Below are 17669 nucleotides of genomic sequence, written 5' to 3'. Positions count from 1 at the left end.
TATGGCCTTTTTTGGCCCTTGTTTCCACTTTGTATACTATGACACGTCTCTAAAGGCTATAATATGTTGTTTTTAGCCATTTTTGGGACATGCCAAAATTTGACATTTTTGCCTTACTATACTATGCGATTTTTTTCGCTGATTTTTCAACATGCTAAATTATGACGTTTATGGCCTTTTTTGGCCCTTGTTTCCACTTTGTATACTATGACACTTCTCTAAAGGCTATAATATATCGTTTTTAGCCATTTTTGGGACATGCCAAAATTTGACATTTTTGCCTTACTATACTATGCGATTTTTTCGCTGATTTGTCAACATGCTAAATTATGAGGTTTTGGACTTTTTGGCCCTTGTTTCCACTTTGTATGCTATGACACGTCTTTAAAGACTGTAATATGTTGTTTTTAGCCATTTTTGGGACATGCCAAAATTTGACATTTTTGCCTTACTATACTATGCGATTTTTTCGCTGATTTTTCAACATGCTAAATTATGACGTTTATGGCCTTTTTTGGCCCTTGTTTCCACTTTGTATACTATGACACGACTCTAAAGACTGTAATATGCTGTTTTTAGCCATTTTTGGGACATGCCAAAATTTGACATTTTTGCCTTACTATACTATGCGATTTTTTTCGCTGATTTTTCAACATGCTAAATTATGAGGTTTTAGGACTTCTTTGGCCCTTGTTTCCACTTTGTATGCTATTAGACGCCTCTAAAGACTATAATATGTTGTTTTTAGCCATTTTTGGGACATGCCAAAATTTGACATTTTTGCCTTACTATACTATGCGATTTTTTTCTCTGATTTGTCAACATGCTAAATTATGACGTTTTTGGACTTTTTTGGCCCTTGTTTCCACTTTGTATGCTATAAGACGCCTCTAAAGGCTATAATATGTTGTTTTTAGCCATTTTTGGGACATGCCAAAATTTGACATTTTTGCCTTACTATACTATGCGATTTTTTCGCTGATTTTTCAACATGCTAAATCATGAGGTTTTTGGACTTTTTTGGCCCTTGTTTCCACTTTGTATGCAATCACACATATCTAAAGGCTATAATACGTTGTTTTTAGCCATTTTTGGGACATGCCAAAATTTGACATTTTTGCCTTACTATACTATGCGATTTTTTCGCTGATTTTTCAACATGCTAAATTAGGAGGTTTTAGGACTTTCTTGGCCCTTGTTTCCACTTTGTATGCTATAAGACGCCTCTAAAGGCTATAATATGTTGTTTTTAGCCATTTTTGGGACATGCCAAAATTTGACATTTTTGCCTTACTATACTATGCGATTTTTTCGCTGATTTTTCAACATGCTAAATTATGACGTTTATGGCCTTTTTTGGCCCTTGTTTCCACTTTGTATACTATGACACGACTCTAAAGGCTATAATATGTCGTTTTTTGCCATTTTTGGGACATGCCAAAATTTGACATTTTTGCCTTACTATACTGTGCGATTTTTTTCGCTGATTTTTCAACATGCTAAATTATGAGGTTTTAGGACTTTTTTGGCCCTTGTTTCCACTTTGTATGCTATTAGACGCCTCTAAAGGCTATAATATGTTGTTTTTAGCCATTTTTGGGACATGCCAAAATTTGACTTTTTGCCTTACTATACTATGCGATTTTTTCGCTGATTTTTCAACATGCTAAATTATGACGTTTATGGCCTTTTTTGGCCCTTGTTTCCAATTTGTATACTATGACATGTCTCTAAAGGCTATAATATGTTGTTTTTAGCCATTTTTGGGACATGCCAAAATTTGACATTTTTGCCTTACTATACTATGCGATTTTTTCGCTGATTTTTCAACATGCTAAATTATGACGTTTTTGGCCCTTGTTTCCAATTTGTATGCTATGACACGCCTCTAAAGGCTATAATATGTTGTTTTTAGCCATTTTTGGGACATGCCAAAATTTGACATTTTTGCCTTACTATACTATGCGATTTTTTCCGCTGATTTGTCAACATGCTAAATTATGAGGTTTTAGGACTTTTTTGGCCCTTGTTTCCACTTTGTATGCTATAAGACGCCTCTAAAGACTATAATATGTTGTTTTTAGCCATTTTTGGGACATGCCAAAATTTGACATTTTTGCCTTACTATACTATGCGATTTTTTCGCTGATTTGTCAACATGCTAAATTATGACGTTTTTGGACTTTTTCGGCCCTTGTTTCCACTTTGTATGCTATTAGACGCCTCTAAAGGCTATAATATGTTGTTTTTAGCCATTTTTGGGACATGCCAAAATTTGACATTTTTGCCTTACTATACTATGCGATTTTTTCGCAGATTTTTCAACATGCTAAATTATGATGTTTTTGGACTTTTTATGCCCTTGTTTCCACTTTGTATGCTATAAGACGCCTCTAAAGACTATAATATGTTGTTTTTAGCCATTTTTGGGACATGCCAAAATTTGACATTTTTGCCTTACTATACTATGCGATTTTTTCGCTGATTTTTCAACATGTTAAATTATGATGTTTTTGGACTTTTTTGGCCCTTGTTTCCACTTTGTATGCTATGACATGTCTTTAAAGGCTATAATATGTTGTTTTTAGCCATTTTTGGGACATGCCAAAATTTGACATTTTTGCCTTACTATACTATGCGATTTTTTCGCTGATTTTTCAACATGCTAAATTATGACGTTTATGGCCTTTTTTGGCCCTTGTTTCCTATTTGTATACTATGACACGTCTCTAAAGGCTATAATATGTTGTTTTTAGCCATTTTTGGGACATGCCAAAATTTGACATTTTTTTACCTTACTATACTATGCGATTTTTTCGCTGATTTGTCAACATGCTAAATTATGACGTTTTTGGACTTTTTTGGCCCTTGTTTCCACTTTGTATGCTATGACACGCCTCTAAAGGCTATAATATGTTGTTTTTAGCCATTTTTGGGACATGCCAAAATTTGACATTTTTGCCTTACTATACTCTGCGATTTTTTTCGCTGATTTGTCAACATGCTAAATTATGAGGTTTTTGGACTTTTTTGGCCCTTGTTTCCACTTTGTATGCTATTAGACGCCTCTAAAGGCTATAATATGTTGTTTTTAGCCATTTTTGGGACATGCCAAAATTTGACATTTTTGCCTTACTATACTATGCGATTTTTTCACTGATTTTTCAACATGCTAAATTATGAGGTTTTAGGACTTTTTTGGCCCTTGTTTCCACTTTGTATGCTATGACACGTCTCTAAAGGCTATAATATGTCGTTTTTAGCCATTTTTGGGACATGCCAAAATTTGACATTTTTGCCTTACTATACTATGCGATTTTTTCGCTGATTTGTCAACATGCTAAATTATGACGTTTTTCGACTTTTTTGGCCCTTGTTTCCACTTTGTATGCTATGACACGTCTCTAAAGGCTATAATATGTTGTTTTTAGCCATTTTTGGGACATGTCAAAATTTGACATTTTTGCCTTACTATACTATGCGATTTTTTCACTGATTTGTCAACATGCTAAATTATGACGTTTTTTGCCCTCGTTTCCACTTTGTATGCTATGACACGTCTTTAAAGACTATAATATGTCGTTTTTAGCCATTTTTGGGACATGTCAAAATTTGACATTTTTGCCATACCTTACTGTGCAATTTCTAGCAGATTTTTCCACGCTAAATTATGGCGTTTTCTTGGACATTACGGTTAGCATAACCCTTAAGTGACTGACTGAAAATGTAGGTGAACATTCAATTAGTTTTACTTTACCATGGCTGGGAGGAATTGTATAACTGTATTGCAAGGGGAACAAAAACAAAAAAACTTTCTCAGTCTGTCTGTCGAGCAGGACTTATAGTTTGCTGCTGAACATCCTCCTCTGCAGCCACATCTATACAAGAGGGCGCTGGAGACGACTGACTGGTAGAATATCTTAGCAGGAGCTTCGTAGGACCTCAGGAAATAGAGCCTGCATCGTACTTTCCTCTGAGACTGTCAGTGCTTGCTGACGAAGTGTCTACACCATAAAAAATGTCATCAATGCCTGGCGCTTCATCTTCGTGCAACCCTGATAACCTAAAATAAATACGTGTTGGCCTGTTAGATTCTTCTGTGTGAGAAGAATAAACATATGAGGATATCTACCTGGAAAAAAGTCTCTTGTTTTCTGGACACCTACCTGCTTCATCGGGGAGCACCCAGTTGACCAGCCATCAGAGCGAAGAAGCTTCCTCCTTCTGCTGCAACCTGTACAGAATACCACAAAATAAGTCATGGTATAATGCGTCTGGAAAAACATCATTAATGGTCATATCATATTATCTTTTTTCATGTCATCAAAAAAAAATCTCGAAAAAGTGAACTGCATATTGTGTTGTCCAAAAATGTGCAACAAAATAATAATTCAAGTCATCAAAAATATTGCAAGAAAGTTATAGCATATGTTATCAAAAAGGTTGCAAAAACGTTACAATATAGTATGTAATCCAAAATGTCATACAAAGTCATAGTATAGTATGTTTTTGGAAACTGTTAGTTTCTGCCAAAAATAATATTTTAGTATATCGTCCAAAATGTTGCAGAGAAAAAAACATCAAAAATTATACCAATGCATTAAATTCAAAATGTAAAAAAATATATTTATTAAAGTATGTTGTTAAAAGTATCTATAAAGAGTCATAGAATAGCATAAAATTCAAAATATCATTAAAAAAAGTCATAGTAAAGCAGGGTACAAAAAATATCATAAAAACATCATATTAGTGAGTGTCACAGGCATTACCTTCATCAGTACTATTGCCGCTAGCTGCAGTGGGTATTTTCTTTGGACAGTTTGGCAGTTTCATTTGGCATTACAAAGGAAAACATATATTTTGTTTTTACATGTATAATTTTTATGTGCATTATTCAAATATGCCGGCTCACTAAATTGGCACTCAGTCATCAAAAGCTGGAGAAGTCCAGCAGTGAGCAGAACCAAAAGTCAGGTTGCAGAAAGTGACACAAACTGAGCCTGGCAGCCCGTAAATGGCAGATTCCTCACAGCTCTGCAGAGTCCTCTTAGCAACAGACAAAACCCGACTGCATTCAAATGCTGCACACACTCTTACAGACTCTTGCCGCACACCAGCAGACACTCGGATCATCGTTTCACCCGAGTGACTCGAGCCGAGGCACATGTTCTCGATCATACAGTATCAGAGCAGGAACGTTTGTTGCACCATCACGGCTTCCTGACCTCTGACAGATTCATTTTTATACTTTCAGTTCTACTGTGAAGTCACTTGAAGTCTTCAGCTGCATGCTTTAAATATCTATTCTGCAAAATATTTTTAAATACCTCCTCCTCCTTTCCGCACAGCTAAAAATGACCGTCTAAAATGTTTGAAACTCTACTCCCTAATTCCATTTATTTGTTAAAATGTTATAAATCTTTCATATTTCCGATATTGGTTATAGGTTGGAAATATCACAGCTGTTTTCTTTAAGTAAGTTTTTACAGATAACATTGCAAGTCGAAAATCACAAATATTTAAGGTCTTAATTCTGACGATAACAGTAAATGTTACATTTGAGCATTTTCTGTTTCTATGTACATTTTGTTTATATATATATATATATAAATATATATATATATATAAATATATATATATATATGTATATAGCCCAGGCTTTCTCATACTTTTCAGTGTCAAATGCCATTCAATGATAGAGGATTAGGTCAATACTAAAGAAAAAAAACTGCTAAATTTCAAGAATAAATCAAAAATTTTGAGAAAAAAGTTCTAATATTTTGAGAAAAATATTACGACTCTTCTCTCAAATCTACAGCTTTATTCTCAAAATATTTTGACTTTATTCTTGAAATTTAAGGATTTTTTTTCCCCTTTAATATAGTACTAATCCTCTGTCGTACTGACGCTTACAAAATCATGACTTACAAAACTTTCAGTCATTTTATCAAATTCTATGACTTTTCCAGGCCTGGAAAATTCCATGACTTTTCTGTGACAAAACAAGTTCCCTCCTGATACTACTTTTAAGAGAACCTACACCGAATCCTTGGCTTAGCTGAGCTACCCAAGACAATCGTGATTGGTTCAAAGAATTACAAACAACCCAGAGGTTGTTTTTGCCCTCACAGATAACTATCATAACTACGCCAACAGTGCTGACAGAGCTAACGGTGTTAATGAGGGTAAACTCTCACTCACCTTGAGGGAACGTGGACTTCATGCCTCCGTGGGACGACAACGTGCACGTTCAACCAGACCGCCGACCAAGACAGCTGAAAGAGAAGCGTGCATCAAAACAAGAAGAAATTACTTTATATTTGCATGCAAAACAGCTGTTTGCTGCTATATTAATGTTCTCTTTATTTGTATACTGTACCTTTAATGATCTGTTTTTTATATATATATTTTATGGTTATGGATAAATGATTCTTTGACTGTTAGGCCTAATATTATTATATACTGTAGTATTGATCTATATCCTGAAATAGAATATTTCCTGGAAAATCATTTTAGACTCTTGAAAAAGTGATTTTTAATCTTCAGGGTTTTTTCTGATTAAATTAAGGTTAAATAAATAAATAATTTTGTTGTATTTCAATGTGTTGGGCTACTGTGACGATTTAATTTCCCTTTGGGGATTATCCAAGTATTTTTCTAGAGTCTACAACTTAAAATACACAAATAAATAAACTTACCTCACTGCAAATATCACCTGGTTGAGAAATTGTTCATTTGTGGGTTTCAGTATTATTTTAACATTATAGCTGCCAGCAACAAATCATTTCACCCATATCATATCATATCACCCGTGAAATAACACTTAGACATTTTTGGTGTTATGCAATCCAAACTGTGAAATAAAATGGTGATTTATGAGTGTGTGGGCGAGGGGCAGGGTCTCAGACATAACACGTGGTTTTAGGCAGGGGCATAACTCTGTGTGTGTGTATGTGTGTGTGTGTGTGTGTGTGTGTGTGTTTGTGCAAATACCATATACAAATATGCTTGTTTCTCAGTTTTACAGAGGAAAACACCCCTGGGCTCAGGAAACAAACTACACCATGTGTGCGTGTGTGCGTGTGTGTGTGTGTGTGTGTGTGTGTGTGTGTGTGTGTGTGTGATTCAAATTTCCTGATAAGCAAATAGAAAAAAACTGAAAGGAAGTGAAAGTTTTTGCCGTTAAAATTAAAGTTACAGTTTCAGGATTTACAAAGAAAATGTCATATAAGTGATTATGAGTGCTAATGTGCTAATTTTCTACGAGTGTGTGTGTGTGTGTGTGTGTGTGTGTGTGTGTGTGTGTGTGTGTGTCAGATGCCACTCACAACAGCATGTTAAAAAGCAGCAGTGTGTTTTATGAGCAGTTGAATTACCTGTTGGGTCGGTGTTGGTTTCTGTTGAGCTCGTCGTGCAGCAGCTTCCCACAATCACAGCGTTTTCCCTCCAGGCTCATCGGCAGGAAACCTCATCCCTCGCTCTCTCTCTCCTTCTTCAGTCTTTTCACACAGTTCAGGATTTCTTCTGTCCTGTGAAATGAGAAACTGCAGCCCCTCTCACTCTCTTGCTCCACTTTTTAAGTCTATTTGAGGTCATTTTTTATCTACAACAAACTTTTAATACTCCAACTACGATTTCTTTTGAAAATATGGATTAAAAGGCAAAAAAATACTTGGCAAAAATGTCTCGAAAATTGAAATTGAAAATGTGACAAAAATTAGTAAAATAAAAAAAGATAAAAAGAGAGGCAGAGAAAAAAATATTGTAAAATAATTATTTAATTTTAATTAAATATTTAAAGTGAATTGTCACATTTTTAGCATTTTATAAGCCTTTTCCTTCTTTTTCTTTCTTTTTTTTCACCATTTCTCTCTGCTGTTTTTTGTGATAATTTTCAGGTAATTTTGTTGTAACTAATTCTTTACTAATATTGGGTAATTTCTTGTTCATTGCCTGACATGTTTTTGAAATAGATTAAGCCAATTTACTCAGGTTTCAAGGGGTTAATCATTTGTGAAAGGCGCCTGAACACAACAAAAGAAACTGATGTCCATCCAGGTTTCCGTCCTGAACTGTTAGTAGTTTCTGCCAAAAATATTGTAGAGGGCCCCCTCACCCCATGGACCCCAGTGCAGCTGCCCTGCCTGCACTGTCTGTATTTACGGCCCTGTACGGGACAAAGCTTGTTATCAGGATGAATTCATTGTTGGTTTGGATCTTTTTTAATTGAATTTCTCAACTGTAGGAAAAATACAGATTATCTTTGAGCTCAAACTGGCTGCTGAGATCACATCCTTATTTACAAAGCATGATCACGGGGAAAAAAGGACAATGAACTGACATCACCTGTCTTTTGTTTAGCCCATGATGCCATTCAGCTCAGTTGGCTCACATGTCCACCGCTCCTCCTCCTCCTCCTCCTCCTCCTCCTCCTCCTCCACTACTGGACATTTTCCAGATTTGTCCCTGGAAGTTCCTGGACAGCGGCAGCCGATTCCAGCAGCGTCTATTGTAGTCCCAGCGCTTCCTTACATCTTTTATAGTCCTGTGAACGGCCTAGCGTCGAGCTCCGCTCCCCTGCTGACAGACACGTAAACAAAGCCTGGAAACAAAAGCACGCTGTCCCCAACGACCCCGACTCTTTCTATACCACTGTACAACCTCAAAAACCACTCAAGTCATTTTAACTTATAATAACAATATGTTTATTTCTGTAAACATGGCGGTTATATTGGCAACAACACACAAACACCTTCACATTCCGTACAGCAAGTTAAAATAGCTTCATAGATTTAAAAATAAAAAAGAGAGAATGATACATGGAGAGGGGAAGTGTTTGAGGAGGAGGTGATAGGGTCCATTTTTTCCAGGAGAAACAAGGTCGGCGCAGAGCTTCAGGCGTCCAGGAGGTTCAGGACAGGTCCAACACTGATCTCAGTTCAGCCGGAAGACCCTCCTTCTGCCGCCACTGTGCGTTACGTAGGCTGAACCATTTCTGGAGGACAGACAATAAACAAAAAAGAGACGTGTTAGAGACCGGTAACAGGAGGTTTTGTTCAGAAACAAACTGAAACACAATAGCGATGAGGTAACCGGTGCAGCCGACAGAAAACAGTCATGACATTAATATTCCTGAGAAGGTGGAGTTGCTGTATTGTCAGAAATGATCACTTTGTCCTCCAAATTCACTGTTACACTGTTTCCATCCTCGGGCCACTGGTTACGTTTACGTACACAACAATAACTTACTGAGAATTCAACTGCCATTATAATAATTCATGTCAATATATACAGGCTAACATTACCTGCAAGCTGCAATAAAGTGTTAAAGAAAACATTTTAATCTGATGTTCAAAGAATATTTTTAAGGATGTTTATCATTTTAAATCATGTCCCTGTAATGTTAAACACTGACTAAAACATAACGTTTTATATGCAGTAATCTCAGGATTTTTTAGACAAATCAAACAACGCGGCTAGAAGTGTTTGTTTCCAAAAGTTATGTTTTCAGTTGTCTTTTAGTTCCCAGAACGTTCTTCTTAAACTTCGGGCTACGTTCCCTAAAACAATCAAAAACGTTTTTTCTTTCACAAAAAAATGTTAAGGATAGTTTAAGCTATGTTTTGCCATCTAAAGTAATTATTATTATTTAATTTGGTCAAAATTAAATAAGAAAAAGGTTTCTGGTAAATATCATTAAGGACAATGGAAATATCTTCTTTGGCTACGAGCAGTTTTGAGTTTTTTAACGAAGTTTTTTGTTTTTCTGTGTCCAATCACCAAAACAGAAACTCCAAATATAAAATCTATCATCGTAAGAGAATCATTAACTGCAGCAATGTTTTCTTTCAGACTTTCATTATCTTCATAAACACATTACAGTCATAGTTTTTGGAGCATGTAAGCGTGGTCGCTGACTCACACAGACACGCAGTGACCCCGAGGCGAAGTTGTATCAGGGAAACCACAAAAGACCAATGTTTCCATCCAGCTTTAACAGACTGCTCCGCCAACAACTGCTCACTGAAACTCTGACCAGATGATGACTGCGCCGAGTGCCTCGACACACACCCGTGACCCGGCACATTGCTGCGCTGCGGTTTGCGTTGTCAAGGGATTCACAACAATGCTGACATCATCTCGATAATGCCGAGGGGAGAGGGAGGGATTCGGGACGACGGCGTTAAGGCACGAGACCCTGGCGGGGTTTGTGGGACGTACGTGCGCCTGGCAGGAGGGACGGTTTCCACATTTTGTCCTGAAAACACATGAGATTCTCATTTGGAGTCGTCTGGGTTTGCACTCAAGACAAAATCAATCTGAGAGCTGCTCTCTGCTCTCTGAACTTGGCTCTTTATGTGTGTTTTGGGATTTCATATTCGTGTAGCTCATTTTCATGATGCAGTACATAAATTTGGGGGAGAAGTTCCTACAGTTTATCAATAAATCCAGTCTACAAAGGTTTAGTCTTTAAAAAATGATATTTTGGATGTAAGTTAGTTGTTTTGTACTTTGTTTTGTTTGCTTTTTCAAAGTGCAAAATACCTTCAAATGTCTTTTAAAAGCATTGCACACATACCACTCCAGAACAATAATAAGCTTTATAATCCTGCTGAACCATACAATGGTACTTATGTCATTTTTTCCAAATGACTGGCACTGGATTACATAACGTGGCCTTTCAAACTCTACCTTTACTGACTGCAGCGCTGAAATCAAATAAAACACGGTCTATGAAAGGAGCTCAAACATGCGGCGCAGAGGCTGAAGCTCATTGTAAATGTTGTTAATGTGACACGGGGAGTGGTAGTCGGGGTGTGTTTCCTCAGCTAAACCTTCTCCAATGAGAGCTTTGTTAACGCTCGACAGGGGGGGGTGGAGCGGCGAGAAGAAAAAGAAAGCCAGTAAAAAAACTCCACATCAGCTGGAAATGAAGTCAGGTCTTTTGATGAGGGGCCAGACCTTTACCTCACCCTGCAGCAGGCTTCCCCGGTCAGGTTGGCCCGCACCTCCCACCTTTGTATACGATGAATGGAAACAGTCACTAACACTGGAAGAGGAATTAGGAGGCAGCGCAGTGCAGTTTTAGTTTAGAAAGACTTTCATAGATGTTTTGCTGGCGGGAAAAGCAGAATAATAAACCTCAGTAGACGGAGCAAAATATGAAACGCTATCTTTCAAAGCTACCGTCTTTTCATGTGCGAATTCTCTTAAAAATAGTGCTGATTGGTGCCGAGCTGAAGCAGAGAGGTTCCTGACAGCTGCGTAGGTTTGTGGGCGAGAAGAAACACGTGTCAAAAATCTTCACAAAACTACCGACTAATAATAGATGGGGATTATTTAATTGGATGGCTTGTTCTTGCAGAAATATGTTAAATGGACACAAGCTTTTAATAATGCACTTTCTGGCACTGGGCATGAAATGTGTTAAAAACTAACATGCCGGCAACATGAAAACAATGCCGATGCAATATTTCATGAGGATCTTTTGTCGTGGTGGACACACGAATTAAGTATGAAGAGCAAAAGTTCTTCGTAGGGCAGGAGGTTCAAACAAACATGGACTTTAGACCACAGGACAGCTGTTTGTGTCTCCTGTGAAACTTATTTACACACACAACTCCTGTTTTATCAACGTATTTTAATACGATGGCTCAGATGATATCTCATGAATTAGCACTCATACCAGTTTGGGTTTTAGGTTTAGGAAAAAAATCATGGTTCAGAGTCGTCACAATATGTTATAATGTTATGTTATATACTTAAATGTAAAGTTACATAGGTTAGGTTTTTGGAAAAGAAACAGTTTAGTTTTTAACGATATGTCCTTAATGTAAAGTTACGTTGCTTAGATTTAGGAAAGGCAACAAAGTTTTCCATTTCATGTTAGATACTTAAATTAAAGATATGTAGCTTAAGTTTACGAAAAGAAAGATGGTTGGACGTTATGTTACCTAGGTTGGATTTAGGAAAGTAAAGTTATGTAGCTAAGGTTTAGGAAAAAGAACATGGTTTGGAATTTCACGTACTTAATGTTGAATTACGTTTGTTTAGGTTGTGCAAGAGAACCAAAGTTGAGAAATTCACTTTACGTACTTAACATTAAGTTATGTAGCTTAGGTTTAGGAGAAGAAACGTGGTAGGGCATTTCAGGCTGCGTGCTTAACGTAAAGTTACGTAGCTTTAGTTAAGGAAAAGAAATGGTCAGGGGTTGTTAACGTAAAGTTACGTAGATTAGGTGTACAAAAGTAAAGTTAAGCATGTTAGGTTTAGGAAAAAAAACATGGTTGGGTGTTTTTACGTTACATAGTGAACGTGAGGTTACGTAGGTTAGGTTTAGGTCAGTAAAGTTACATAGCTTGGGTTAAGGAAGAGAAACATTATCGAGCGTTTTCAAGTTACATACTGAACATGAAATTACGTTGGTTAAGTAAATTATGTTACAGTTAAGAAAACAATCATGACTGAGCGTTTCACATTACTTACTTAATGTAAAGTTACGTACTTGATGTAAGATGAAGTGATGACATACAATAAAATAACTTAAGTTCACTTGATTTCACACAAACAACAGTCTCCTGTGTGAAAGTCCTGTGTTTGTTAGACCCATCCACCACCCCAATTTAAACCTTACATGAACTCTGCATACTATTTCCTTTTTTACTCCCGTCAGCGAACTGATCATGAAATTGTAGCCTTCACAATTATGTTGGATATATCTGAATTACTGGCTCAGGATTACATGGGTCATCTTATTTTCTTTTTTCATTATTTTCATGGGGAGACGTACAAACATGAGAACAGCCTGGTTTTATCCAGGGTTTACAATCTTTCATACACATCTGATATTAGTCTTTAAATCAGTGCAGCTGACAATAACGGCATTTCACTCTCTCTTTATGCAAATAACTGAAACTCAAAGCATTTGTCAGCTTCAAGTATTTGCTTCAAACATGCGTAACCACAGTGATTTGCTTTTGTTGTACAGCTGGTGAGAACAAGGTGTAAAATAGGCTACACCTGCAATTACAACACAATAAACATGATCTGATGAACCTGTTTGCACACAACGATCAGATATGCTGCAGATCTTTTGCGCCTGAGTTGCGTTCAGCCCTGAGAAATCTAGATGAACTGGTTTGTGGAGTTTGGGTGGAAAAAAAGTATTTGTGTGACAGAAACGAGTCATTAACCGATGAAGTGTTTGTGCTGTGACAGCTAATTATGAAAAGGACACACGTGCCATGGCATGTGAGAGCTGTTTTTTATGCCAATATGAACGCGTCTGTTGGCCTTTGAGATCAAACATGAGCAGAAAATTTGCCTGTGAGATGAAGCTGATGTTACGTCAACTCAAATGACTGAAATGACTGAATTTACATGTAGGGTTTCACCTCCCTGTGAGTACAGCTAAGCAAACAGTCACGCTGTTTCCCTGCCAAATCCTGAAGGGGGATTACCAACTGATGATTTTTATTCCAAAACGAGACTTTAAACATTAACTCCTCAAAAGCAGAAATTCTCAGAGTGCTTTTGCAGTGATCCATCTATCGGAGGAATGCTACTGAAGGTGCCTGCAGAGCCTAAGAGCACTTTCAGCGTGTTATCGGCGCTCTGAGGCTTCACATCTGGCTCCTGATGTGACAGTTGCACAGACTTTACAGTGAGACATTCCTCAGATAGACGGGTGGTGGGAGTGTTTACATGTGGGAGAGCAGGGTCGGTGGAGATTAAATACCTGAGTGATAATGTGATGTTTTATATAATTAGGTTATGTTTGGGGCATTTTTTGCTTGAAAATGTACATAAACCATGAATCATTAAAGTAGTTGTTGTCTATGTTCTGTCCCTCCTGCTCATCAGCAAGTCAGTTAAAACCACGTTTCCCACATCCGACCAAAATATGAACGCAGCATAAACACCAGCGTCGATAGCGACCACAAGAGAAACTGAAGTCACAGTCCTTCCCTCACTGTTTGTTTGACACATGATCTTCCCTTAAAGTCGTCTCTTTAAACTTTAAGTCACCCTGTGCAGATGAATCAGTGTCTGAGAGCCTGAACGACAGAAACGCCACTCTGACATGACTTCATCAGGAACGAGCTGGAGCTGCTCCACTGACCATCAATGGGGCGCTGCTGCCTTTGTGGTGACTGTTTTCACCCCAAAGGATTATTTCATCACACTGTGACATTTTAACAGATATATTAGCCATTATAATAGCTATTAGACACCGTCCACAGACTCCATTCACTGTCAGCGGAGCAGCTCCAGGTTCAATGTCAGATTTAAAGTCTTCTTTTGCTTTGAGGGAAAATGTCTTCCTGCAAACAGAAGCACGATCGTATTGTTTTGCTCCTTTCAAGCAGCATTTCATCAGAACTGCCACACTGATAATGACACTGACAACACCCTCAGCCTGTTAACTCCCTTCACACCAAGCTGTCACACCATAAAGTCAAGTTTCCTGTATCCAAATTGCATGTCATTGTGTCTTGTATGTGTTGGTGATTTCAGCAAAACCACGAAAATTTGCATTTTTTTAACCCCTCCTGCACAATGTTTGTTATTATCTACTTCTTTTATCACATTTTGATGCAAAGCAAACTTAAGATGCAAAGCACATTTACTAATGTACCATTCAGCACAATTTTTAGACACTTTTAGTATTATTTTGGCAACACTTTATACGAGTGCTATAATTTCTGCTCCTCAGCTAGATACTTTACAGATTTAACTTATAAAATATTATGTCTTGCTTTAGATTAAACTACTCAGTGATGTATTACAACACTTAAAAAATGCATCAACAATTAAAGACAATGAAAGGCATGTTCGTGAGCAATAGACTACTCTTTTTATGCATTTTTTAAATTTTTTTTATTGATTTTATGTTCCTTCTTTTTTGCATTTATTTTTACATTTGCAAGAAAAATATTATAAGTATGATACTGTATTGATTTTTTTTTCAATCAGCCCTGAGGAGAACCACCTCAAAAAAAAAAAAAAAAAACTGTAAACTGCAAAAATATTGAAAAACCATCCTAAAAATAAAAGTCAAATAAATCCCAAATTGATTTTATTTTAAAGGACCAGACGTGGTCAGTAATTATGGAATGCTGCACACAGTTTGTTCTACAACACACTCATGAATACATTTCAGCCTAAAAAAAGCTGTAAATATAGACTTTTAAAATTAATTGCACACATTTTCTTTCTGTTCAAGGAGAAAAGGAGAAAGTATTGACATGTTACTCACTTTTGTCTCCTCCTCTGACAGCCCGGCCTCCGCAGCGATCAGCATGAGCTCCGTCCCGGCCGGATGTCTGACTTTTTTAAAATTTTCCTCCAGCACATTGCTCTGGTACCCCGACAGATTCATACTGTCCATATCTTTAGAGGTCATACTCCTTCTTCCTCCTGCTTCCTTCAGCCCGTGCGGGAGTTTTTTCTTCTTCAGCCCTGGTTTGGAGCTCCGGAGCCGGATGTGCGCACAGCTGGACGCGCGGCGCGGAGATGGAGAGGCGCGGAGCGGCGGAGGCTCTGTGGCAGCTCGGCGGGAGTGTGTGTGAGCGAAGCGGAGGCTGTGTGTGTGTTTAGGGGGTGGGTGTGTGTGTGTGGAGGTTTTACTACTGTCAACAGAGTTACGTCATGAGGCCGTTCCCACCAGCAGAGCCCGCCCCCTAAAAAACGCACAACACCGCCAAACACACCGCTTAAAGGAACATTGCGGGAATATTACAGGACGATCGTTACAGTGACTACAGGTAAAAATGATCAGGGACAAATCAACTTCATTGACCTGTAGTGTTATCACGAAGACAATAAAGTCAGTGGCCTTGTTGTAACAGCTACGGATCTTCTTTTAAAGGGATATTAACCCTTACGCTCTTTTCATTCTTAGTATTTTCATATTTTTGGCTGTGTTTATGCATACAGCATAATTTTGTCCAGATTGTGTATTTTTGTTTATTCTTGGATTTTCCAGCTCAACTCCTACTAAAAGTCTAAAATACTGGAAAGAATATTGTTACAGTCACGCTGTTAAGTGCAAAAAATGTGCCATTGAAAGCCAATCAAACTTGATCCCACAGTCATGCACTGAATTGAAACTTTTGCTGTGGAGTTTGTAATTTTACAATTTTCCATCTAATGTAATTTTTTTTCCAATATTTGGCATATAGGCTAGAGAAAATACTTGCTATTTACACAAAAAAAATTACTCAATATGTAGGATATTAATAATAACTATATATCAATATCAACATAGCTTATACAATATTACATAACGGGAAGTTAAAGCAAAAACTGAAGACTCAATGTGTAAAATTTTTATGTCATTTAAAATTATAATTATTACGATCACACAGTTTCATTTTTGATACTGCTACAGGGGGGCACCAAAGTTGATTTTCATTTATTTATTTTTCAGTATTAGCAGTGTTTGGGTCTTTTTCCATTTTCATGTTGATATGATGATTAAATTGAATAAAAAATAATAAAAATCTGTAACAGATTTTAAGTTACTGAAGCCACTAACCAATGTTTAAAGGAGTATTTTGACAATTTTATAAATATGGCTGTTTGCTTTCTTGCTGATCAAAGACTATTGTAGCATGAGATTAATTTGTTTATTTATTTTTTCTTTAAAAAAGTTTTTATTTATTTATTTTTAAATGAGGACATTTCACCTGAAGAATGTATTTAAGATGAGATATATTGTTAGGATGATTTATTTTATTTGGTAAATAACCCTATTCTCTAAATACTTAGACATATAAGGTAATTTCATTAATGGTTAATTCATACATTATATGCAATGCTGCCCTTTAAGTTAAAGGATGGTTTAGATCTCGGAGTAATATGAGCAATGAGAAGTAGCCTAACATTAGCTTTTTATTTCTGGCAATTGCATTTAGGCTTAAAAAATATAAACAGTAGTGTTAATTTGTCGCCTCAGCCGACAAAACAACGTCATCCCTGTGGCACTCTGTCACAGCTGAGTAAAAAAATCAGCTGTAAACAGCAGTTTCAGCCTCACGGCGTCTTTGTTATAACAGGCGAGCTGCAGCTAATAACGAAAAGAAACAGCCTACTTTCAAGCACGAAGGTGGAATCAATCTTCTCTTCTTTTTTGACGTCCTGCAAGAAATCAAACAAATGTGTTACACAAAATGTCCAACTATAACTCCAAAATTACATTCATGCAGAGAGGAGAAATTAGGTTGTTGCATCAGCACACAAACAAACCAAAAAAAAGATAAATATAAGTATAAATAAATAAGTATAAGTAAGTAAAAAATGTACTTAAATATCTACTTGTAATACTTTATAAGACAAAATAAATGCCTTAACGAGGGATAAAGGCCACCAGAAACCTAAAACTGGATAAGTAAGTCGCCTACGAACAGGAATACTACGCAACATAAAATAAACCGAAAAACTGCATTGGTTTACAACTGCTAACTAACTGGTAACTAACGTACTATCACAGCGATATATCCCTGTATGATTCCTGTGGGACATTTTCAGCAAATTTACTTTTTAAAAACAAAAATGGCTTCAACACTGAAACAGCTGTTATCCTACATTAATCCCATAATCCCAATCTTAAATCTATGCTAAGGAATATTAAAAATGTAATATAAAATAGGACAAACATACCAAAA

General features: G+C 36.9%; 1 protein-coding gene across 1 annotated transcript; it reads right to left on the bottom strand.

Annotated features, from left to right (window-relative positions):
• Window positions 1–8681: 8681 nt before the first annotated feature.
• On the bottom strand, window positions 8682–15566 carry hopx (HOP homeobox). Its single transcript, XM_042493825.2, has 2 exons — window positions 15260–15566; window positions 8682–8995 (listed from the first exon to the last, which is right to left on the bottom strand). Exons 1-2 carry the CDS (start codon window positions 15404–15406, stop codon window positions 8912–8914), a joined length of 231 nt encoding a protein of 76 aa, XP_042349759.1. The 5' UTR covers window positions 15407–15566; the 3' UTR covers window positions 8682–8911.
• Window positions 15567–17669: the final 2103 nt, after the last annotated feature.

Source organism: Plectropomus leopardus, chromosome 8 (genome assembly GCF_026936395.1).
Source record: "Plectropomus leopardus strain MGB_pleo_1.0 chromosome 8, ASM2693639v1, whole genome shotgun sequence".
Classification (NCBI taxonomy): Eukaryota; Metazoa; Chordata; class Actinopteri; order Perciformes; family Serranidae; genus Plectropomus; species Plectropomus leopardus.
Note: the sequence above shows the minus strand (reverse complement) of the source record. Positions and strands in the feature narration are given on the sequence as shown.

Excerpts from the sequence above, each read along its gene's own strand:
- hopx (XM_042493825.2), bottom strand. The coding sequence starts at position 15,406 with ATGACCTCTAAAGATATGGACAGTATGAATCTGTCGGGGTACCAGAGC. Across the intron at positions 8,996-15,259 it reads TGTCAGAGGAGGAGACAAAA|AAATGGTTCAGCCTACGTAA; the intron begins GTGAGTAACATG and ends TCTGTCCTCCAG.